We start from the raw sequence: 24,910 nt of genomic DNA on the forward strand, positions 1-24,910 counted from the left end.
AAATCCCAAAGAACACACTGTTATTCATGTGTATGCTTGAACCTAAATCATGTTGGTATGAGTTTAAAATTTGTTTGGAAGATCCTTGTTGAGAAGAATTTCAGATAACAAGGTCACATATATACATATATATATAAATCAATGTCTACTGTTTTGCGCCAGCTAATGTTTACAATTTCATTCAAGCCCTGAGTATGTGCCCTGTTGTTGTTGTTTCTTTGGCAGTTGAATTCGAGATTCTTATTTTTGTTTTAAGAAGTACTAAGCAAAACAAGTAATAAAGGGGGGGTGAGGCATGCTAGTGTTTGACTATGCTCTCGTTGCTCTAATTCTGTGCCTCTGTGCATTAATATTTGGATGCATGCCAGCATGGAAATTGGTCTTCACAGACACTGCAGTTTTTCAGAAAACACTCACAAACCAATAAATGTAACAGACAACATTCCATTTGTTAATGGACATATGTGAATGAGCAGTGTAGAAAATAAGCTAATTATTACCAAATGGTTAAGTCTTTAACAACTTAAAAGTGTGGTTATATAAATGGACACTGTCAATATTCATAACTTAAATCTGGGTACCTGGTCAAAATAATGCTTGGGAAACATTTTATTAAAATTAAGCTAAATTGATTTAAAAAACAAAACAAAACTGTAAACCTAGTAAGTACACAGTTCCTCACAAATCTCTCATTTCTGTCCTCAAAAGATTTTTTAAGGAAAAACAAGTCTCATTTCATTCTTTTTGTCATGCCATTATTAATACTACTCCTTTTAGGAGTCAAAATGTCCCAGTTTGGTGGGGAGATTACTGCTGCTGCTGCTGTTTAGTCACTAAGTCATGTCTGACTCTTTGTGATCCCATAGACTGTAACCTGCCATGCTCCTCTGTCCATGGGGTTTTCCAGGCAAGAATACTGGAGTAGGTTGCCACTTATTATGCCAGAAGATTTTCCTGACCCAGGGATTGAACCCATGTCTCCTGCTTGGCAGGCGGGATCTTAACTACTGAGCCACCTGGGAAGCCCAGGGAAATTATTAGATCCTCCAATTTATAGAGCACTTATTATATATCAAACTGTGTATTCAAACTCCTGACTCAGAATTTCAAACAATTTCACTTCTCTAGTTCATTTTAATCTTGGTAAGAGGAAAAAATTAATAGAGCAATGAGCGTTTAATGCAGTGTTGGGTATAATTTGGTCCTGTGATAAACAATAAGACCAACTCAAGAGACAGAGAGAAAAAGCAGATGGGATGGAGGAAGAGAGGTCAGAAGGAATAAACAGAAAGAAGTTAACTGTAGTGATGAATGATGAGATTAGAGAACTAAGGACATATTTGAGCAAGAAATTGAATTTTTAAAAAAAAGAAGAAAAGACCAAATACGTTATACATAAAGAATTTTCCAGAGGAGAGAACAGTTTAAGCACTCGAAAGTCAAAAGGCATTTCCACTTCCTAGTAACTCTGGTCAAAAAGGAAAACACGTTTTGTCTATTATTCTAAGAAAACCTTATATACAAAAACATAAAATATCTTAAATATGTCTTAACAAACATGAACCCCTAGGAAATAACCTTCAAAAATATCTTCTTATGTTAACAATTACCATTTGGTAACTTAAAGTGATTTTACAAAAGGAAAAGAAAGATACAAATGGCCACTTTTGACATCAATATGGGCTTTTCACTCTCCAGAAGAGGCTGGCTTGGAACACTCATTGGTGTGGCTTCTCCCATCTGCGGAAGTTGTCCTCTGACCCACGATGCAGGCAGTCTGTGATTTGCTGGAAAACTTATGTTTCTGATCCCTCTTCTATGAGTAATCCAATCAGTGGATAATCCAAAGAAGATATCCTATCTCACACCACTGGGATTGAAGAGATTTTTAAATCACATTTAACAATACACTAAAAAGGTCATACACCATTATAAACTGGGACTTATTCTGAAGATGCAAACCATTCACAAATCATTCAATGAGATCCACCACATTATCAAAACAAATGATAAAAATCACATGATCACCTCAATAGGTGCAGAAAAAGCATCTGATGAAATTTAACACCCATCAGTTAGTTCAGTTCAGTTCAGTCACTCAGTTGTGTCTGACTCTTTGTGACGCCATGAACCTCAGCACGCCAGGCCTCCCTCTCCATCATAAACTCCCGGAGTTCACTCAAACTCATGTCCATCGAGTTGGTGATGCCATCCAGCCATCTCATTCTCTGTCATCCCCTTCTCCCCCTGCCCCCAATCCTTCCCAGCATCAGAGTCTTTTCCAGTGAGTCAACTCTTCACATGAGGTGGCCAAAGTATTGGAGCTTCAGTTTTAGCATTAGTCCTTCCAATGAACACCCAGGATTGATCTCCTTTAGAATGGCCTGGTTGGATCTCCTTGCAGTATAAGGGACTCTCAAGAGTCTTCTCCAACACCACAGTTCAAAAGCATCAATTCTTCGGTGATAGCTTTCTTCACAGTCCAACTCTCACATCCATACATGACCATGGGAAAAACCATAGCCTTGACTAGATGGCCCTTTGTTGGCAAAGTAATGTCTCTGCTTTTTAATATGCTATCTAGGTTGGTCATAACTTTCCTTCCAAGGAGTAAGCGTCTTTTAATTTCATGGCTGCAATCAGCATCCGCAGTGATTTTGGAGCCCAAAAAAATAAAGTCTGACACTGGTTCTACTGTTTCCCCATCTATTTCCCATGAAGTGATGGGACCAGATGCCATGATCTTAGTTTTCTGAATGTTGAACTTCAAGCCAATTTTTTCACTCTCCTCTTTCACTTTCATCAAGAGGCTTTTTAGTTCCTCTTCACTTTCTGCCACAAGGGTGGTGTCATCTGCATATCTGAGGTTATTGATATTTCTCCAGGGAATCTTGATTCCAACTTGTGCTTCTTCCAGCCCAGCATTCCTCATGATGTACTCTGCATATAAGTTAAATAAGCAGGGTGACAATATACAACTTTGATGTACTCCTTTTCCTATTTGGAACCAGTCTGTTGTTCCATGTCCAGTTCTGACTGTTGCTTCCTGACCTGCATACAGGTTTCTCAGGAGGCAGGTCATGTGGTCTGATATTCCCATCTCTTGAAGAATTTTCCACAGTTTATTGTGATCCACACAGTCAAAGGCTTTGGCATAGTCAATGAAGCAGAAATAGATGTCTTTCTGGAACTCTCCTGCTTTTTCCATGATCCAGTGGATGTTGGCAATTTGATCTCTGGTTCCTCTGCCTTTTCTAAAACCAGCTTGAACATCTGGAAGTTCATGGTTCAGGTATTGCTGAAGCCTGGCTTGGAGAATTTTGAGCATGTCTTTACTAGCGTGTGAGATGAGTACAATTGTGTGGTAGTTTGAGCATTCTTTGGCATTGCCTTTCTTTGGGATTAGAATGAAGAGTGACCTTTTCCAGTCCTGTGGCCACTGCTGAGTTTTCCAAATTTGCTGGCATACTGAGTGCAGCACTTTCACAGCATCATCTTTCAGGATTTGAAATAGCTCAACTGAAATTCCATCACCTCCACTAACTTTGTTCGTAGTGATGCTTTCTAAGGCCAACTTAACTTCACATTCCAACATGTCTGGCTCTATGTGAGCGATCACACCATTGTGATTATCTGGGTCGTGAAGATCTTTTTTGTACAGTTCTTCTGTGTATTCTTGCCACCTCTTCTTAATATCTTCTGCTTCTGTTAGGTCCATACCATTTCTTTCCTTTATCAAGCCCATCTTTGCATGAAATGTTCCCTTGGTATCTCTAATTTTCTTGAAGAGATCTCTTGTCTTTCCTATTCTGTTGTTTTCCTCTTTTTCTTTGCATTGATCCCTGAGGAAGGCTTTCTTATCTCTCTTTGCTATTCTTTGGAACTCTGCATTCAGATGCTTATATCTTTCCTTTTCTCCTTTGCTTTTCACCTCTCTTCTTTTCACAGCTATTTGTAAGGCCTCCTCAGACAGCCATTTTGCTTTTTTGCATTTCTTTTCCATGGGAATGGTCTTGGTCCCTGTCTCCTGTACCATTGTACATGAACCTCCGTCCAGAGTTCATCAGGCACTCTATCTATCAGATCTAGTCCCTTAAATCTATTTTTCACTTCCACCGTATAGTCATGAGGGATTTGATTTAGGTCATATCTGAGTGGTCTAGTGGTTTTCCCTACTTTCTTCAATTTAAGTCTGATTTTGGCAATAAGGAGTTCATGATCTGAGCCACAGTCAGCTCCTGGTCTTGTTTTTGCTAACTGTATAGAGCTTCTCCATCTTTGGCTGCGAAGAATATAATCAATCTGATTTCAGTGTTGACCATCTGGCAATGTCCATGTGTAGAGTCTTCTCTTGTGTTGTTGGAAGAGGGTGTTTGCTATGACCAGTGCGTTCTCTTGGCAAAACTCTATTAGCCTTTGCCCTGCTTCATTCCGTGCTCCAAGGCCAAATTTGCCTGTTACTCCAGGTGTTTCTTGACTTCCTACTTTTGCATTCCAGTCCCTTATAATGAAAAGGACATCTTTTTTAGGTGTTAGTTCTAAAAGGTCTTGTAGGTCTTCATAGAACCGTTCAACTTCAGCTTCTTTAGCGTTACTGGTTGGGGGATAGGCTTGGATTACTGTAATATTGAATGGTTTGCCTTGGAAATGAACAGAAATCATTCTGTCATTTTTGAGATTGCATCCAAGTACTGCATTTCAGACTCTTTTGTTGACCATGATGGCTACTCCATTTCTTCTAAGGGACTCCTGCACACAGTAGTAGATCTGAGTTAAATTCACCGATTCCATAGAGACCTTTATACTGGTTCCTTAAAAAATCTAAGCATAGAACCACCACATGACCTAACAATCCCACTCCTGGGTGTATACCCTGAGAAAATCATAATTCAAAAAGACACATGTGCCCCAATGCTCATTGCATCACTATTTACAATAGCCAGGACATGGAAGCATCCTAAGTATCCATTGGCAGATGAGTAGATAAAGATGATGTGGCTGAATGGAATATTACTGAGCCATAAAAGGGAACAAAACTGTGTCACTTGTAGCAATGTAGATGGGGACCACAGAGGATAAGATGCTTAGATGGCATCACCAACTCAATGGACATGAGTTTGAGTAAACTCCGGGAGTTGGTGATGGACAGGGAGGCCGGGCGTGCTGCAGTCCATGGGGTCGCAGAGAGTCGGACACTACTGAGCGACTGAACTGACCTGAACTGAGATGGACCTAGAGTCTGTCATACTGAGTGAAGAAAGAGAGAAACAAATACCATGTATTAATGAATACATGTGGGATCTAGAAGTCGCTGATTTGCCGCGCTTAGTCGCTCAGTGCTGTCTGATTTGCAGAGCAGGAATAGAGACGCAGATATAGAGAATGGACACGTGCACACAGTAGGGAAGAATGAAGGGGAGAGGGAGAAGTTGGGATAGTAGAAATGACATACACACACTATCGTGTGTGAAATAGAGAGCTAGCAGGAAGCTGCTGTGGCTTCCCTGGTAACTCAGCTGGCAAAGAATCCGCCTGCAATGCGGTAGACCCTGGTTCGATTCCTGGGTTGGAAAGATCCCCTGGAGAAGGAATAGGCTACCCACTCCAGTATTCTTGGGCTTCCTTGGTGGCTCAGCTGGTAAAGAATAAGCCTGCAATGCAGCAGACCTGGGTTCGATCCCTGGGTTGAGAAGATCCCCTGGAGGAGGGCGTGACAACCCACTCCAGTATTCTTGCCTGGAGAATCCCCATGGACAGAGGAGCCTGGCAGGCTACAGAGCATGGGGTCGCAAAGTGTCGGACAACACTGAGCGATTAAGCACGGCAGAGGAAGCTGCCGTATAGCACAGGGAGCTCAGCTTGATGCTCTGTGATGACTTGGAGGGGTGGGAGGGACACTCAAGAGGGAGGGGAAATATGTATATATAGCTGATTCACTTCATTGTACAGAAGAAACTAACACAACATTGTAAAGCAATTATACTCCAATTTTTTTTTGAAGTTTGTAAAGACATGCATGCAGGCTCAGTTGTGTCCAACTGTTTGTGACCCCATGGACTGCAGTGCACCAGGCTTCCCTGTGCATGGGATTTCCCAAGGCAAGAATACTGGAGTGGGTTGCCATTCCCTTCTCCAGGGGATCTTCCTGACCCAGGAATCGAACCTGAGTCTCTTATGTTTCCCGCATTGGCAGGCAGGTTCTTTACCACTAGTGCTGGGAAGCCCCTGTAAAGAAAGATAATAAAAAAAGAAAGTGTGTCATTAGAAAAATATTTTGAGAACATTTTTGATGAAACATGGTAGAAAGAAACAAGATATGACAACAGAAGGGAAATGTGGGATAAAGAACAAAGTTCATTTTCATTATGACACATTAAAATGTTTAATGCTGAGTGCTTGACACCAGAATTATAAACAAACAGAGCACAGAACATCAGGCTGAGTGCATGCATGCTAAGCCACTTCAGTCGTGTCCGATTATTTGCGACCCCATGGACTGTAGCCTGCCAGCCTTCTCTGTCCATGGGATTCTTCAGGCAAGAATACTGGAGTGGGGTGCCTGCTCCAGGAGATCTTCTCCACCCTGGAGAGAAACATGTAAACAAGAAAAAGACACAATATTCTAATCTAAATCATAACATAAAGACCTTAAAAGTAGCTGTTACATGAGATAGAAACTTGAAGACTTCTGAATCACAACAAGACATAAAATATAAAGTATAGAAGGGTTATAGTGCTTTTATTTGCTAAAATACAAACAATACTGAATGACTTGAATTCTTCCATCAATACTGCACAATTCCAATTATTTTAACAGTAAGATTCACTAGGTTTCCATCATTTGGCAGATAAATAGGTAGATATGAATAAGCTAACCTTAAAAAAGACTTCTCTTGCTCATGAACTTACTGAAGGATTTGCAACATCAAAGTAGTGTTTAAAACAAGAGAGAAATAAAGAACATGGGACTTGAGAATCCACAATAAAACATACTTGTGTTTGTGGGTACCAAGCTTGTCTCTGAAAGGACAGAGAGAGAGGCCAGGAATAGTTTTTGGCTCTAAGAAGAGAGAATGGATACCTGGGGAAATAAATTCACAAGATTAAGAATCCACATCCCTGGTGACTTCACTGAGCCAGCCTAGACCCACCATATGCTGAAGATTCAGGCTCCAGACTGACTGTGTCTTGTCTTACCTGTAGCTGAAAGCATTCTTCCTATATTAGTTCAGTTCAGTTCAGTCGCTCAGTCGTGTCCAACTCTCCGCGACCCCATGAATCACAGCACGCCAGGCCTCCCTGTCCATCACCAACTCCCGGAGTTCACTCAAACTCATGTCCACAGAGTCGGTGATGCCATCCAGCCATCTCATTCTCGGTCGTCCCCTTCTCCTCCCGCCCCCAACCCTTCCCAGCATCAGAGTCTTTTCCAGTGAGTCAACTCGTCGCATGAGGTGACCAAAGTATTGCAGTTTCACCTTCAGCATCAGTCCTTCCAATGAACACCCAGGATCGATCTCCCTTAGAATGGACTGGTTGGATCTCCTTGCGATACAAGGGACTCTCAAGAGTCTTCTCCAGCACCACAGCTCAAAAGCATCGATTCTTCGGTGATCAGCTTTCTTCACAGTCCAACTCTCACATCCATACATGACCACGGGAAAAACCATAGCCTTGACTAGACGGACCTTGGTTGGCAAAGTAATGTCTCTGCTTTTTAAAATATTATCAAGGTTGATCATAACTTTCCTTCCAAGGAGTAAGCGTCTTTTAATTTCATGGCTGCAATCAGCATCTGCAGTGATTTTGGAGCCCCAAAAAATAAAGTCTGACACTGTTTCCACTGTTTTTCCATCTATTTCCCATGAAGTGATGGGACCAGATGCCATGATCTTTGTTTTCTGAATGTTGAGCTTCAATCTTGTATCTGAGTATTACATCATAGGCAGTCTGTCTACACAGTGACAACAAAGGTGATCATGTTAAAAACAGGCCAAAAGTGAAGAATTTCTGAAACTGAAACACCAAGTCTTTGCTTTTAACCCAGATGCAGAGCAGCCTAATGCTCTGTATTCAGTGCCCAGGCTAAGAGAGAAATCACTGCCTCCCTCCCCAAGGACTTGACCTTCCTGAGCTTTAATGATTCTCTGGGGATGTCACTGACTTGTTCATCTGCCTCCTCCTGTGCGTCCTCTGTTCCTTACTCTTTATCGGTCGTCCCCACACAGCCACCTGAGTCCTCCGACAGATCACATTTGGAGCTGTGTTCACTGTGGCTGTGGCCACTGTTTTAGCCAGAACCCTGGCTGTGATCCTGGCATTCAAGGCCAGGAAACCAGGAAGACCCATGAGGCGATTGCTGGTAACTGGAGCTGCTATGTCTTTCCCATGTGCTCCTTGATCCAGGTGATTATCTGTGGAGTCTGGCTGGGAGCCTCTCCCCCTTTCCTTGAGATGGACACTCACTCTGAGCCCAAGGAGCTCCTCATCATGTGCAACAAGGGCTCGGTCACTGCCTTCTACTGTGTACTGGGCTACCTGGGCTCCTTAGCCCTGGGGGACCTTGTCCTGGGCTTCCCTGACCAGGAACCTGCCTGACACCTTCAGTGAAGCCAGTTTCCTGACCTTCAGCATGCTGGTGCTGCTCAGTGTCTGGGTCACCTTCCTCCCTGTCTGCCACAGCACCAAGGGCAAGGTCATGGTGGCCGTGGAGATGGTCTCCATCTTGGCCTCCAGTGCTGGGCTCCTAGGCTGCATCTTTGCCCCAAAGTACTACATCGTTCTTATAAGAACTGATAAAAACTCTTTGAAAAGTTTAAAGAATAAGTTGAGTTCCAAGGGAAATAAACATTCTTAGGTTTTATCTCATGAGTTTCTATCACATTTTTAGGATCTTGAACAACAAAATGTTTAAATATTATGTATAATGTATAATGTCTGAGTGTATTACATCAAATTTACTATTATATCAAATGTTCATTCAGATATCAGAAAACAACCAAAATTGCTTTACCTCTATTTATCAGTGATTCTCCTCTCTCTTTTTCAGAGTGCCTGTGTATAACTGCGCTGTCATCAAGACTCACACACAGGTTTTTTCTCAGGCTAACGGCAACCCATAGGTTTTCTGCCTCAGACTAGTAGCAAAAGCTATTGAAGCTAACCATCTCTTCCATCATTAAATATGCACAGCCTCTATTTTTCCAGCCTCTCCTCTATCCTAATAAAAGGTATCTCGTAACTAAGAACTTTTCAGAGCACTCTTTGTTGTATCTCCTCCTACTCCTTCCTTTTTCCGGAAGAACACAGTGCCCAAAATTTCTTTCCTGTACCTTGTAAGAAATATCTGTACATCTAAGTCGGAACAAACCCTCAGGCTCCTCAGGCCACCCAAATGGTGCGGGTCACAGAGACAAGGATGGGGGAGAGGTTCACTACTACCTCAAGGCCTAGGCCACGGTCAGTGGGAGGCCTTGCTGAGGGCTCTGAAGCCCAGCAGGACACAGCCCCCAGCCTGATCCCTGGGCACCCCCCACCCCCAGATCACCAGCTGGCCAAAGGCTGGGTGAGCTGGAAGGTCCCTGGGAGAAGGCCGAGCTCTGCCTGTTACCTCACTCTCCACCTCATGACCACCATTCCACCAACCCTTGGCTGAATGGGCCAAGTAAGAGTCACCCATTAACATCCGTTTGCTTGGGGGAAGGGCCCACTGTGGCACCAACCAATGACTGAGCAGGACCACTAATGGTCCCACCTTGACCGTTGCTTGGCAACAGGGTGGGGCAGGTAATGGCACTGAGCAGCAGCAGTCCCAGGCTAAGGGCTGCACTCAGCGGGCTCTAATACAGTCTTGAGATGGAGGGGGACCTCTCCCCATCCCCATGGCCTCTGTGACCTAGTGGCAGCAGCAGTCTGCATGGGTTGCAGGCCAGGGGACATGGCCCCTACTGTGGGGGAGGACCAAGGAAACTGAGGGCCAGTTGGGGCCTGGGTGACTGGCTCCTTCAGTCTGACGGCTGGGCAGCAGTCTGGGGACTTGGCCCTGAGGAAGCTGCCAGCAGAGATCTTCCTTTTCAGCCTGGCCTGGGTACTGGTGGGAGGATCCAGACTGGGTTCTGGACAAAGGTTCTTGGGCAGGGTAACCCCACCTCTTAGCCAGGACATGGACTTCAGAGGGTGAAAGAAAGCTGTGACGTGGGACCTTATCCTTTCTTGTCAGAACAGAGAATAACATTTGTTTGGTGGCGATTTACAAGAACCCCTGAAGAAGGAAATGGCTACCCACTCCAGTATTCTTACCTGGAGAATTCCATGGATAGAGCCTGGTAAGCTACAGTCCATGGGGTCGCAAAGTCTGACACGGCTGAGTGACTAGCACTTTAACTTTACAAGAAAATCATTACCTGAATGTGACCCTGATGTTAAGATCTGACAACAAGAAGTTTGCAACAACTTACCACACCCCTCCCTCACCTTTCCTGGAAAAGGGCTTTGCTGAAAGCTTTCAGGGAGTTTGGGGGGTTTTAAGGCATGAGCCACCCATCTCCTTGCATGCCTCTGCAATCAATCTTTCTCTGCTACAAACTCCCACATTTTGGTATTATTTGGCCTCACCGTGCTTACAGCGCATGGACTTGTGGTCAGTACAGTTAGCACTGCTGTTGATATCTAGGAAAGATGTTCAGAGAGTAATCTTAAGAATTCTCATCACACACACAAAAATCTTTTTTTCTTTCTGTTTTTAATACTATTTGAGATGACAGATGTGAAATAATATTATTGTGGTAATCACTGCATGATATAGCTGTCATGTCATTATGCTCAGTTCAGTTCAGTCGCTCAGTCATGTCCGACTCTCTGCGACCCCATGAATCACAGCACGCCAGGCCTCCCTGTCCATCACCAACTCCCGGAGTTCACTCAAACTCATGTCCACAGAGTCGGTGATGCCATCCAGCCATCTCATTCTCCGTCGTCCCCTTCTCCTCCCGCCCCCAACCTTTCCCAGCATCAGAGTCTTTTCCAGTGAGTCAACCCGTCGCATGAGGTAGCCAAAGTATTGAAGTTTCAGCTTTAGCATCAGTCCTTCCAATGAACACCCAGGATTGATCTCCTTTAGAATGGACTGGTTGGATCTCCTTGCAGTACAAGGGACTCTCAAGAGTCTTCTCCAACACCACAGTTCAAAAGCATCAATAATGCTACACACTTTCAAAATATATAGTACTATACATCAATATCTCTTGAAAGTAGAAAAGATATTACAAAGACAAAAATTTAAAGTACAAAAAGCTATAAATGAAAGCAGACAAACTACAATTGTTTTTCTTTTAGAATTATTTTATTAAATAAAAAATCTACAACTGCTTCATACCTCTATACTCTAAAATTTAATGAATAACATTATTTCTTATTACAACATACTGCTGGCTAATAGCTTTTCAAAACTTGAGTAAAATCTTTAAAAGGTTTTCACATGTCACCTGAAACTTGCAAATTTAATGTTATCAAAGAAGGAATGCTTCTACAATCTCACAAAGACCACTACAACAAACAGGAAGAAGCTGAGAATCTGTCTCCAAGGCATTTTTTTCTTGGTAGAACGCCTTCTAAGTTTAAATATAATTTCACTATATGATATAGAATTATTTTATTTTACCCCTCCAGGAAGAGGACAAGTAACTTGTCTTTTATTTAAAAAAAAATCTATTTCATCAAAGTTTTCAAATTCACTTGCATAAAATTCACAAGTGTCTTTTTATACAGCTTTCCAATCCACCAACAGAATGGCTCTCTGGACCTGTTCTGTTGTCTTCTGCCACATCACTATTTATTCATGACTGAGATAAGAGTTTCCTTAATGTCCTTATCTCAAAAACCTGAAACTGTTCTGTTTATCTGGGCTCTCATCCTCTGCTATTTAGACAGTGAAGCCCAGGGAAAACAAGAAGAAACTCAATATCCACTTCCCCCTCCATAACTCCCACTTCCTCCACTGCCTCCTGGGCCATAATTTTCTCCACTGTATGGGGCTGCCTTGTTCCTGCCAACACCAAAGTTCCCATTTCTCATTGGACCATAGTTAGAAGGTTGCTGGTCATAATTTCCAAAATTGTTGCCATAACTACATCCAGAGAACCCACCATGGTTGCCAAACCCAGGGCCTCCACCACCATATTCTCCACCTCCTCCTCTACAACCAGGGTAACCTCCAAAATTGCCACCTCCAGGTCCTCCTCCATACCCATGACGGCCATCCCTAGATCCAGGACCATTTCCATATCCATCAGCTTCTCCTCTAAATTTAGTTCCTGGTCCTCGTCCAAAATTTCCACCCCTACTAGAAGAAACACTAAAATCCAAAGGGTCTCCTTTTCTACTTCTAGAACCTTGGACTTGCTGCATTTCCCATACTGACAAAGCCTTCCTGACTTCTGCATGATGACCATTGATGGCATGGTATTTCTGCAACACTATCTTATCCACGGGATCATAGTCATCAAAAGTCACAAATCCAAAGCCTCTTTTCTTACCCGACTGCCTATCAGTAATGATCTCAATGGCATCGATTTTTCCATATTTCTCAAAGTACTCTCTAAGATGATGCTCCTCAGTATCTTCCTTAATTCCACCAATGAACAGCTTCTTCACAATCCAGCGGGCCCCCCGCTGTCCAGATGCCTCTCTTGGGACAGCACGTCTGGGTTCAAGCAGTCTGCCGTCTATGGAATGGGGTCTGGCCGCCATGGCAGCATCCACCTCGGTCATGGATGAAAAGGTGACAAAACCACATCCTCTTGATCTTTGACTGGCAAATTCCCTCAGGACCACACAGTCTGTGAGTTCGCCCCACTGCTGGTAGTACTTCCTCAGACTTTCTTCTGTGGTTTGAAAGCTCAAGCCACCAATGAAAAGTTTACGAATTTGTTCAGCCTCTTTCTTTTGCCTTTTCATAGGAACAGATTTCCAGGTTTTCTCCATCACGGACTTGGTTGCTTCAGCCTGATTTCCCATAGCTGAGGGAGATGAGAGAGATCTCAGGGATGAATGCAGACCAGACAGGTCCTGGCCCTGTGATGAGAACCTCTGCGACCCCAGGAAAATGACTTTAGGAGCACCTCCATGGGGACCCAGCGATGCTGCTATGGCCTTTAGGCATGTTTCTGTCTTCCTGCAAAACACCATTTCCAAGAGTGACCTTTCCAGACCCAGTCATCAAATTAACAATGCATTTTCTCTATTAGTTTTCAATTTTGAAATGCCTGTTTTATCAGCTCTTCATTTTGTGTTAATTTTCTAAGTTGGATACTCAATGGTTTACAATGGCATGCTCACTTAGTCACTTTGCTCTTAGAAGGAGCTCAAATATATTTTTTTGAAAGAAACTATTCAAACTCCCAAAAACACTCTCTGAAGTTTTCTCAGAAAATCAACTTCAGTTGTACAATGATATCACCTTTATTGTTATCAATCAACTTGCAGTAGGATTTCAACTCCTTTCTCTGTTAATCCATGTAAGAATCTGATCACCATAATCTATTTGAAATGTAAACCTAATCAGGGTATCCTTTCTTTTACACCTAACACTTCTTTCCTCAGAAGATATTTTTAAAGGAGAAAATACAAATATCATTTCATTTCTGTAGTCCCACCATAATTATTAATATTACCCCTCTCGACATCTAAGATGCCACAGTTTGGAGGAAAAAAGCACTTGGTCCTCCCATTTACAGAGCATCTATTATGTGCCAAGTTGTGGAGTAAAATCCATGATTCAGAATTTCACTTAACAAAATCATTGCCCCAGTTTATTTGAATCTTGATGAGAGAAAAGGGATCACAGATGAAAGAATGTTTACTACTGTGTTAGGTACAGTGCTGTGATAATAGGGCCAACAGGGTAATGGAGAAAGAAAGCTGGAGATATGGGGGAAGAGAAATAAGAAAGAAAAAATACCAATGACAATTATTAATGATGAAGAGATCGGGAAAGGTCAAACTGATGACATGTGAAGCAGAGAAGTGAAGTTTTGAAGAGAAAAAGACCAAATACCTTGTGGGTAAAACATTTTTTCAGAGAGAACTATTTAAACAGAGCCTAGGCAAACACTACATCTACCTCATACAGAAAGATTTTACAAAAGACAAAAGTAGACAGAGAGACAGACACTCTCTTGCCATCACTCACCAGAAGAGGCCAACTTGGAAATCTGGTCAATGCAGGATCCTCCAGTTCCAGGAGTTGTCCTCTGACCACTCTTGAGATGCAGTCAGGCTGTGGCTTCCTGGAAAGTCCACTGACTTCTGCCTCTGCCTCTCCTTTTATAGAGGAAGAGAGTGGATAACCCAATAAGTAGACAACCCAATCAGTAGACAACCCAATCCAGAGGACATGGTCTCTCTCAAATCCAAGGTATTGGAGAGATTCCTAAATCTGTACTCACAAACACAAGAATTTGAGGCTACTGACACCATCAGATACTATTGTAAATGAAAAACCTCAGGGCCCAGACAAATACCACTGCCACTTCATAGTGATCTTGTTTTTAAAAAATTAGCTTATTATCCCCAAGAAAACTTCATACACATAAATACACAAAACTTTTCATCTTTCTTAATACTAACACCAAAAAGTATAACTTTGTCAAAGGTGACATCTTGTCTTAAGGGCTGCTGCTGCTAAGTCACTTCAGTCATGTCCGACTCTGTGTGACCCCATAGATGGAAGCCCACCAGGCTCCCCCATCCCTGGGATTCTCCAGGCAGGAACACTGGAGTGGGTTGCCATTTCCTTCTCCAATGTGTGAAAGTGAAAAGTGAAAGTGAAGTCACTCAGTCGTGTCCAGCCCTTAGCGACCCCACGGACTGCAGCCTACCAGGCTCCTCCATCCATGGGATTTTCTAGGCAAGAGTACTGGAGTGGCTTACCATTGCCTTCTCCGGTCTTAAGCGCTACTGTTTGCTAAATTAAAGAGATTTTACAAAAGGCAAAAGTAGATACACAAACACTCTCTTGCCTTCAATATGGATTCCACACTTGCCAGAAGAGGCTAGCTTGGAAATCTTGTCAGTACAAGATCCTTTATCTTCTAAGAGCTGTGCTCCAACCACTCCTGAGATGCAGACATCTTGTGACTTGCTTGAAAGTCCTCTGACTTTCCTTTTATAGGGGAAGAAAGTGGACAACCCAATGAGTGAACAACTCAATCCAGAGGACACACTCTCTCTCAGAAGGAAGGCACTGGAGAGATTCCTAAATCTGTACCCACAAACACAAGAATTTGAGGTTACTGACACCGTCAGATACTATTGCTGATGAAAAAACTCAATATGTTTGGAGGGGTGGTATTTGAAGTCTCTACCAACATATAATGTTTTTATTTTACTCAGTTGGTAGCCAATATTTTATGTGAATAACCTTTAAAAAGGCATTTTTATACCATATTTCCTTCACAGTAAGGGGGGTGTGTGTGTGTGTGTTCAGTTGCTCAATCATGTCCAACTCTTTGCAACCCTTTGGACCAGTGACAGACTTTATTTTCTTGGGCTCCAAAACCATTGCAGATGGTGACTGCAGCCATGAAATTAAAAGACACTTACTCCTTGGAAGAAAAGCTATGATAAACCTAGATAACATATTAAAAAGCAGAGACATTACTTTGTGGACAAAGGTCCATATTGTCAAAGTGATGGTTTTTTTCCAATAGTTACGTATGGATGTAAGAGATGGACCATAAAGAAGGTTGAATGCTGAAGAACTGATGCTTTTGAACTGCGGTGTTGGAAAAGACTCTTGAGAGTCCCTTGGACTGCAAAGAGATCAAATCAGTCAATCCTAAAGGAAATCAATCCTGACTATTCATTGGAAGGACTGATGCTGAAGCTGAAGCTCCAGTACTTTGGCCACCTGATGTGAAGAGCTGAATCCTTAGAAAAGACCCTGATGCTGGGAAAGATTGAAGGCAGGAGGAGAAATGGACAACAGAGAACAAGGTGGCTGGATGGCATCACTGACTCAATGGACATGAGTTTGAGCAAGTTCTGGGAGATGGTGATGGACAGAGAAGCCTGGCGTGCTACAGCCCATGGGGTCACAAAGAGTCAGACACAACTGAGCAACTGAACAACAAGAATGAACCAGAGTCTACCAGGCTCCTCTGTCCACAGGATTTCCCAGAAAAATACTGGAGCGAGTTGCCATTTCCTACACCAGGGGATCTCCCTGCACCAATACTCAAACTCGAGTCTCTGTATTGGTAGACAAATGAGTCACCTCATTCATCAGAGTCACCTGGGAAGCCCCCACAGTAAGGTAATGTTCTTAAATAAGTTGATGGATTCACAAAATGACTCTCTGCACCTGCTCTGGTGAATTAGGTTTTGTTACAAGGTATGGTAAGGAAGCTGAAACTGCAATACTTTGGCCACCTCATGCGACGAGTTGACTCACTGGAAAAGACTCTGATGCTGGGAAAGGTTGGGGGCGGGAGGAGAAGGGGACGACAGAGAATGAGATAGCTGGATGGCATCACCGACTCTGTGGACATGAGTTTGAGTGAGCTCCGGGAGTTGGTGATGGACAAGGAGGCCTGGTGTGCTGTGATTCATGGGGTCGCGGAGAGTCGGACACGACTGAGCGACTGAACTGAACTGATGGTAAGGAAATTTCAGGCACAGTGTTCTTTCAGGGAAAGGAAGGTCTACTCTGTTGCTAAGGCAGCTTGTGAGTTGTAAAGCAGACCTGGAGCCCTGGTCCTTCTAAAGCTATTATGAAGTGCAGAAAGCAACTTCCATTCTTATTTTTGTAGAATGTATCCCAATTGAGGGAAAGAAAACATTACAATATTGGTAGATGTTGCAAATACCTATCCAGGCACAAATGTTTTTTTTTTTCATCTACAACAGTATCTGATGGTGTTAATGGCCTCAGAATCTTGTGTTTATGGGTATAGATTTAGGAATCTCTCCAATGCCTTGGATCCAGCCTCTAGATTGTGTTGGCCACTCTCTCCTCCTACAAAAGGAGAGGCAGAGGCAGAAGTCAGTAGACTTTCCAGGGAGTCACAGGCTATCTGCAACTCAGGCATAGTCAGAGGACAGCTCTTGGAACTGGGGAAAACTGCATGGACCTATTTCCAAGCTGGCCTCTTCTGAGGAGCTTGGAATCCATATTGATGGCGAGAGGTCCATTTATCTACCCTTGTCCTATGTAAAATCTCTTTAATTTAGCAAATGGTTGCCCTTAAGACAAAAAGTTACCTTACTGAAAGTTTTTTCTCTGGTGTTAGTATTAACAAAGATTCAAGGGTTCCTATATCTGTATGTATGAAGTTTCCTTGGGGTAAGAAGCCAGATTTTTTTAAACAAAATCACTAAGAAGTAGAAGTAGTATTTGCCCAAGCTCTGTTTAAATATTTCTCTCTGAAAAATGTTTTACCCACAATTTTCTTAGCTTTTCTTTTTCAATTTAATTGGAGCTAATTACTTTACAATATTGTGGGTTTTGCCATACATTGACATGAATGTTGTTCCATGGTGTTCCTCCGTCCTTGTGTTCCACCCGCCCCCCCCCACTCCAAACCCCTTCCCACCTCCCTCCACATCCCATCCCTCTGGGTTGTCCCAATGCACTGGCTTTGAGTGTCCTTTTTCATGCATCGAACTTGGACTGGTCATCTATTTCACATATGGTAATACACTTTTCAGTGTTATTCTCTCAAATCATCCCTCCCTCACCTTCTTCCACAGAGTCCAGAAGTCTGTTGTTTATATCTGTGTCTCTTTTGCTGTCATGCATATAGTGTTGTCGTTACCGTCTTTCTAAATTTCATATATATGCATTAATATACTGTACTGGTGTTTTTCTTTCTGACTTGCTTCACTCTGTACAATAGGCTCTAGTTTCATCCACTTGTGAGAACTGACTCAAATGCACTATTTTTCATAGCTGAGTAATATTCCATTGTGTGTATGTACCACAACTCCTTTATCCATTTGTCTGCCAATGGATATATAGGTTGCTTCCATGTTCGAGCTATTGTAAACAGTGCTTCAATGAACGCTGGGGTACATGTGTCTCTTTTGACTCTGGTTTCCTCAGTGTGTATGCCCAGCAGTGGGATTTCTGGGTCGTATGGCAGTTCTTGTTCCATACGGCAGTTTTTTAAGGAATCTTCACACTGTTCTCCATGGTGGCTGTACTAGTTTGCATTCCCACCAACAGTGTAAAAGGGTTCCTTTTTCTCCGCACCCTCTCCAGCATTTATTGTTTGTAGACTTTTTGATGGCAGCCATTCTGACCAGCGTGACATGGTACCTCATTGTGGTTTTGATTTGCATTTTTCTGATAATGAGTGACGTTGACCATCTTTTCATGTGTTTGTGGTTTTGATTTGCATTTTTCTGATAATGAGTGATGTTGACCATCTTTTCATGTGTTTGCTAGCTATCTGTATGTCTTTGCAGAAATGTCTGTTTAGTTCTTTGGCCCATTTTTTTTAATTGGGTCGTTTATTTTTCTGGTATTTTCTTTCTTTCTACTTCAGCTCTCTGTTGCTCCATCCCACAGTCTGATTCATCACATCTGGGAACAAGGCCTGAGACTGCATTTCTACTAGTAAGTCTTCAGGCACTGCTGCTGCTTATAGTCCAAGGATTCATTTCCTCACTCTGAGAACCACTGGTCTAGCCTGGTGAGGTGGGAAAGCTTTCTGAGACTTGACAGGAGGGTCCTTATTACAGATAGAGGCCTGGGTTGACCCCGTAGCAGAAATGCATAAACACTACCCCAGACTCTGCCATACTGGGTTTCAGATTTCTTTCTCTTCCTATTAATAGTGCTTATAATGTGGGCTGAGGAGGCAGTGCTCCTGTGAAAGGTAGTTCTGAACTAAATGACACTACAAAGCCCAGACTATCCCATTTTTAAGCTGGAAGAAGACAGAATGTTCCAGCCATCTGCCTGATACATCAGCACAGGATCTGCCTCTTGTGGTTTATTTTCCTCTATGGTGGCCATGAGCTGCAACAATGACAGTACTGATTAGACGTCCATGGGCCCTGGGGGTGACAAGGCGGTGAGGTGCTAGGACTTGTGGTAAGGGTTTTGTCTGTGACTTGCCTATATCACTCACACCAGGGTCAAGGTGCCTTTTCAGTTATTTTACAGTGTCCTTTCTTTTTTCTCACTCTTTCTCTACCTGAGATATCCTCTGAGGCTACGTCGAACTTTACCTCATCTCTCTTCCAAATTAATCCAGTACCTTTGTGTATTTTGATGTTTCTATAAAGCTTTGTTTAATGTCTACTGCTTCCCAGGTGACGCTACTGGGAAAGAACCTGTTTGCCAATCCAGGAGATGTAAGAGACTCCGGTTCAATCCCTGGGTCTGGAAGATCCCCTGAAGCAGGGTAATGGCAAACCACTCCAGTGTTCTTCCCTGGAAAATCCCATGGACAGAGGAGCCTGGAGGGTTACAGTCCATAGAGTCGCAAAGAGTCGGACACGACTGAAGCGACTTAGCATGCACACAACGTCTACTGCATTGCAAGCAGATTCTTTCGCATCTGAGCCACCAGGGAAGCCCTCTTTGTACATTTAATGTTGTCTAAAAAGCAGAGACATTACTTTGCCAACCAATGTCCGTCTAGTCAAGGCTATGGTTTTTCCCGTGGTCATGTATGGATGTGAGAGTTGGACTGTGAAGAAAGCTGATCGCCGAAGAATTGATGCTTTTGAACTGTGGTGTTGGAGAAGACTCTTGAGAGTCCCTTATACTGCAAGGAGATCCAACCAGTCCATTCTAAAGGAGATCAATCCTGGGTGTTCATTGGAAGGACTGGTGCTAAAGCTGAAACTGCAATACTTTGGCCACCTCATGTGACGAGTTGACTCACTGGAAAAGACTCTGATGCTGGGAGCGATTGGGGGCGGGAGGAGACGGGGACGACAGAGAATGAGATGGCTGGATGGCATCACCGACTCGATGGACATGAGTTTGGGTGAACTCCAGGAGTTGGTGATGGACAGGGAGGCCTGGCGTGCTGTGATTCATGGGGTCGCAAAGAGTCGGACACGACTGAGCGACTGAACTGAACTGAAAACAACCTGGAAGCTGCTTTGACGTTGGTTGGTCTAAAATAATCTAGTATATCACTGGCTCTTGTATTTCCGGGAACATTTAGCAAACAATAGAATGTTTTTAAAAATTTATCTCTCTGACCCATATGTGTCATCAGTTTGCCATTCTCCAATCTCTTTATCATCGATAATTGTCATTAATATTTTTTCTTTCTTCTTACTTCTCTTTCTCCATATCTCCCTCCTTCTCTGCCTCTGTGATGGCCTTACTGATGATCACAGCACTCTATCGTACCTAACACTGTAGGAAACAGCCTTTAATCTATTAACCCCTTTCTCTCCTGAGGCTGAGGAGCGCAGAGGCAAGATGACTCCGTCTCCCATCCCACGCAAAGAGCGCTCTGACGAGCAGTCCGCGGGTCGCTGTAAAGATACAGCCGCCACCCAGCAGTCCGGCGAGAAGGACCGCGGCAGGGATAAAGCTCGGAAGCGGCGCAGGGCCTCGGGCGGTAGCAGCAGCTCGGGGGCTCGGTCCCGCGCGGGCTCCAGCCGCGGCTCCAGCTCGCCCTCAGCATCCGGCCGCTCGGGACGCTCCAGTGGGCCCCGCAGCTCCAGCTCCAGCAGCTCCCCCGGCTCTCCGAGGCCTTGGCGCCCCCGAAACCACAGGCGCCAGTCGGGTTCCAAACCCAAACCACCCCGACGAGACGAGAAGGAAAGAAGGCGCAGCCCCGCCCCTAAGCCCACCAAAGTGCACGTCGCGAGGCTCACCCGGAAGGTGACCAGGGAGCACATCCGGGAGATATTCTCCACCTTCGGGAGAGTCAGAGCGATCGACCTGCGCGGAGAGAGGATGCGCGCGCATCTGTCTCCAGGCCACGCCTACGTGGAGTTCGAGAATCCGGAAGCGGCTGCGAAGGCGCTCAAGCACGTGGACGGAGGGCGAATCGACGGCCGGCAGATCACGGCCACAGCCGTGCTGGCCCCCTGGCCCCAGCCACCCCCCAGGCGACTGAGCCCTCCCCGGAGAATGCTGCCACTGCCCCCGACGTGGCACAGGCTGAGGAGGAGCAGGTCGCGTTCCCCTTTGGGCAGGTCCCCCGAGCGCCCGCGGCCCCGCTCCCCCCGCCGCCCCCGCTCCCCCTGCCACTGGAGCGGCTCCAGCTCTAGCTCCTGCAGAAGGTGAGGGCAGCAGTTGACACGTGTCCCCGAGCAGCAGAGCTCCGGCTGCAGGGGTGTTGCTGGTTTGGGGTTGTGCTTGTAAAGATGCCCTCCAGTGTTCTGGCTGGAAAACTTCCAAGTTTCTATAGTTCCTGGGAGTCATGTAGTTAGCAAAGCCAGCAGAGATGAGCCAGGGAACTCCAGGTGAAGGGACATCCCCGGCCTGGGAACACGTTTTCCCATGTCCCAAATGAGCTGGGCTGATCTGGTGACCTGGTCCTGCCATGATGCCATTCCTGTTATCCTAGCCCTGCACCCCTGCTAGTATCCTCTTCTGACCTCTAGGATCAAATGCCTCATGCTGTCTGCCCCAAATAGTTCTTTTCACGTGTGTACACACACACACACACACTCCCCTCCCTGACCTCTAGGATCAAATGCCCCATGTTATCTGCCCCAAATAGTTCTTTTCACGTGTGTACACACACACACACACACACACACACTCCCCTCCCTTTCTCTGAATTTGGCAAGTTGTGAGCCAGATCTGCCAGGTCATCACAGAACCACCCCTACCAGGGGCAGTTGTGTTGCTGTTCATGGTCCTGCAGGCTACCTTGTCAATGTGTACATTGCTTTTTTGGTTTTTATTGTACAGTCAGTACTATTTATTTTCTGTTTTGGGTTTTGTAACTTTGTGGTATTTTAGATGATGTTGTGGTGGTTCTTTGTTGTGTAGAGTTAAATAAACCTAGGATTAGAGTAGAAAGAAATCTTTTCTGTCATGAAGATTCAAATAAATTGGGGCAACGACTTTATTCAGTGCAATTTTGAATCATGGGTCTTAGTCCACAACTTGGCATGTAATAGGTGTAAACTCTGTAAACGTGAGGATCACATGATTTTCTTTCCAAACTGAGAAATACTGGGTGTTGAAAGGGATTGTGTTAATAATTATGGCAGGACAACAGGATTAAAATATTTTTGTTTTCTCCCTCTAAAAACATCCTCTGAAGACTGAAGTGATGGGTTGTAAAAGGAAGGGTGCACTGATTAGGTTTACATTTTAAGTAGATTATTATGATTAGAGTCTTAAATGGATTAAGAGAGAATGTTAAAATCTTAGTGACAGTTGACTGCATTTAGCCACCAAAAAGGTGGTGTCATGGTATAATTGAGGTTGAGTGACTTTCAGAGAAAACTTTAGAAAGTGTTTTTGGAGATTGAATACTTTCTTTCAACAAAATATATCTGATCCCCTTCTAAAAGCTAAGTGAGTAAGTAAGTATGAAGTATGTCAGTGTGAACCATTGAAGTCCACATTACTCTTCCCTTCATTGAGTATTCAACTAGGTGAGAAAATCAATATAAAAGGAAGAGATGATAATACATACACAATTCACAATTTGAAAACTAATAGAGAAAATGGAATATTAATTTTGATGGCTGAGTCTGGAAAGGTCACTCTCTTCAACTGATATGTTTTTCAGGAAGATGGAGAATCACTCAGGATTTATTCAAGGCAGACAGGAGCTGAGAGGCCATAGCAGCATCGCTGGGTCTTCATGGGATGCTCCTAGAGGTATTTTCCTGGAGCACGTTAGGTTCTCACCACAGAGCCAGGACAGTTCAAACCTGCATTCTTCGGTGAGATCTCTCTCATCTCCTTCAGCTATGGGGAATTGAGCTGAAGCAACTGAGTCTGAAACCACAGAAGAAAGTCTGAAGAACTACTGCCAGCAGTGGGGCAAACTTACAGACTGAAACTCTGGTCCAGGAGGCAGTGGAAGAAGTGGGGGTTGGGAGGGCAAAGCTGATATTGAACATCTTTCTGTTTGCCGTGGGCTTCCCTTGTGGCTCAGCTGGTAAAGAATCCTCCTGCAATTCAGGAGACCTGGGTTCAATCCCTGGGTTGGGAAGATCCCCTGGAGAAGGGAAAGGCTACCCACTCCAGTGTTCTGGCCTGGAGAATTCCATGGACTGTATAGTCCATGGGGTCAAAAAGAGTCAGACATGACTGAGCAACTTTCACTCGCTGTCTAAATAGCAGAGGATGAGAGCCCAGAGGTAACAGGACAGCTTCAGGTGATGGAAACTCTTACCTCAGTCATGAGTAAACATGCAGTGATGTGGCAGAAGACACCAGAGCAGCTGCAGAGAGCCATTGGTGAATGGAGTGGATTATTTAAGAACATTACCTGCCTGCAGAGGGAAAACTATATAGAAAATGCCTTTGAGACAGTTTCTTAGCTTAATTATTTTTTTCTAGTGGTCTTTCTCAGAGTGTAGAAGCATCCTTATTTTGATCATGTGAAAACTTTTGCAAGATTTTTCTCAGATATTGAAAAGCTGTTACCCAAGAGTATGTTGTAATGAGGCATAATATTGTTCCTTAAATTTTAGAGTGTAGTTATAAACCAGGTGTACATTTATGATTCAATAAAATAATTCTGAAGAAAAACACAGTTTTTTGTCCTCTTTGATTTATACTTTTTTGTACTTTTAATTTTTTTATGACAGATTTTTTTTCTGATTTTATGAGATTTCATTGACACACAATTGACATACAGTACTATATATGTTTGGGCTTCCCCCATGGCTTAGCGGTAAAGAATCTGCCTGCAATGCAGGAGTTGCAGGAGATGTTGGTTCAGTCCTAAGGCAGGAAGATCCCCTGGAGGAGGGCAGGGCAACCCACTCCAGTATTCTTGCCTAGAGAATCCCATGGACAGAGGAGCCTGACAGGATATAGTCCACAGGGCCCCAAAGAGTCTGAAGCAACTTAGCACACACACACAGCTTTAAAGAGAATGATATGACATCTATATCATGAAATGATTACAACAATAGCTGTGACATCCATGATCTCATCGAGGTACAGTATATGTTTAAGTGTTAAAAGCTTTATTTTTTTACATATACATAAACTCATTTCACATGCTTATCAGTAATTAATGCCCAAATTGTATTGGCAAATCTGGAATGTCTGCATCCCACAGTCACGCCAGAGAATTTAGTTTTGTTCATTTGTGTTTCACCTGCAGGCATGCATGCTCAGTCGGCTCTGTCATGTCTGACTCTTTGCGACCCCATGGACTGTAGCCTGACAGGTTCCTCTGTCCATGGGATTCTCCAGTCAAGAATACTGGAGTGGATTGCCATGTCCTCCTCCAGGGGATCTTCCCGACCCAAATCAAACCTGAGTCTCATGTCTCCTGCATTGGCAGGCTGGGTTTTACCACTAGCGCCACCTGGGAAAATTACTAATAAATACGAAATTGCTTCAGCCATCTGACTCTCTCCCTACCCTTTGCCCTAAACTCTCTTTACTTCACTATTAACTCTTTCATTAACACATTGTTCCCTGTATAAACTTGTTATTTTCATATGCAAATATTTGTGGTTACATTAAATTTTGAATTAATGATTATTATGAATTATGGTTAAATTATTATTTCTTCATTTAATGTAGCCTGATACAGATAACTGAGCTTCCCTGCTGGCTCAGTGGTAAAGAATCCACCTGTCAAGCAGGTTTGGTTCCTAGATGGGGAAGATTCCCTGGAGAAAGAAATGCCAACCCACTCCAGTATTCTTGCCTGGGAAATCCCATGAACAGAGGAGCCTGGTGGGCTACAGTCCCTGAGGTCACAAAAGAGTTGGACAAAATTTA

At 43.7% G+C, this 24,910-nt stretch overlaps 2 protein-coding genes across 3 annotated transcripts; one reads left to right on the top strand and one right to left on the bottom strand.

The window, feature by feature from the left end:
- Nucleotides 1-11,955: 11,955 nt before the first annotated feature.
- LOC148777140 (heterogeneous nuclear ribonucleoproteins A2/B1-like) lies at nucleotides 11,956-12,996 on the bottom strand. Of its 2 annotated transcripts, XM_088838942.1 has the most exons (2): nucleotides 12,222-12,981; nucleotides 11,956-12,164 (listed from the first exon to the last, which is right to left on the bottom strand). In XM_088838942.1, exons 1-2 carry the CDS (start codon nucleotides 12,979-12,981, stop codon nucleotides 11,956-11,958), a joined length of 969 nt encoding a protein of 322 aa, XP_088695068.1. The 2 variants fall into 2 exon arrangements, with proteins under 2 accessions (XP_088695068.1, XP_088695069.1); XM_088838943.1 differs by having other exon boundaries at nucleotides 11,956-12,996.
- A 7,450-nt stretch (nucleotides 12,997-20,446) lies between these two features.
- LOC148777141 (uncharacterized) lies at nucleotides 20,447-22,923 on the top strand. Its single transcript, XM_088839314.1, has 3 exons — nucleotides 20,447-21,258; nucleotides 22,728-22,819; nucleotides 22,910-22,923. Exons 1-3 carry the CDS (start codon nucleotides 20,447-20,449, stop codon nucleotides 22,921-22,923), a joined length of 918 nt encoding a protein of 305 aa, XP_088695440.1.
- The last annotated feature ends 1,987 nt before the right edge of the window (nucleotides 22,924-24,910 follow it).

The sequence above is a fragment of the Moschus berezovskii genome, chromosome 8 (genome assembly GCF_049115385.1).
Source record: "Moschus berezovskii isolate FMDL1 chromosome 8, NW_MosBer_1.0, whole genome shotgun sequence".
In the NCBI taxonomy this organism is placed as follows: Eukaryota; Metazoa; Chordata; class Mammalia; order Artiodactyla; family Moschidae; genus Moschus; species Moschus berezovskii.

What these genes read in the sequence shown, in the direction of transcription:
- LOC148777140 (XM_088838943.1), bottom strand. Translation starts at nt 12,981, where the DNA reads ATGGAGAAAACCTGGAAATCTGTTCCTATGAAAAGGCAAAAGAAAGAG.
- LOC148777141 (XM_088839314.1), top strand. Translation starts at nt 20,447, where the DNA reads ATGACTCCGTCTCCCATCCCACGCAAAGAGCGCTCTGACGAGCAGTCC. An exon ending in AGCTCTAGCTCCTGCAGAAG is followed by an intron (nt 21,259 to 22,727) that starts GTGAGGGCAGCA and finishes TATGTTTTTCAG; the next exon opens with GAAGATGGAGAATCACTCAG.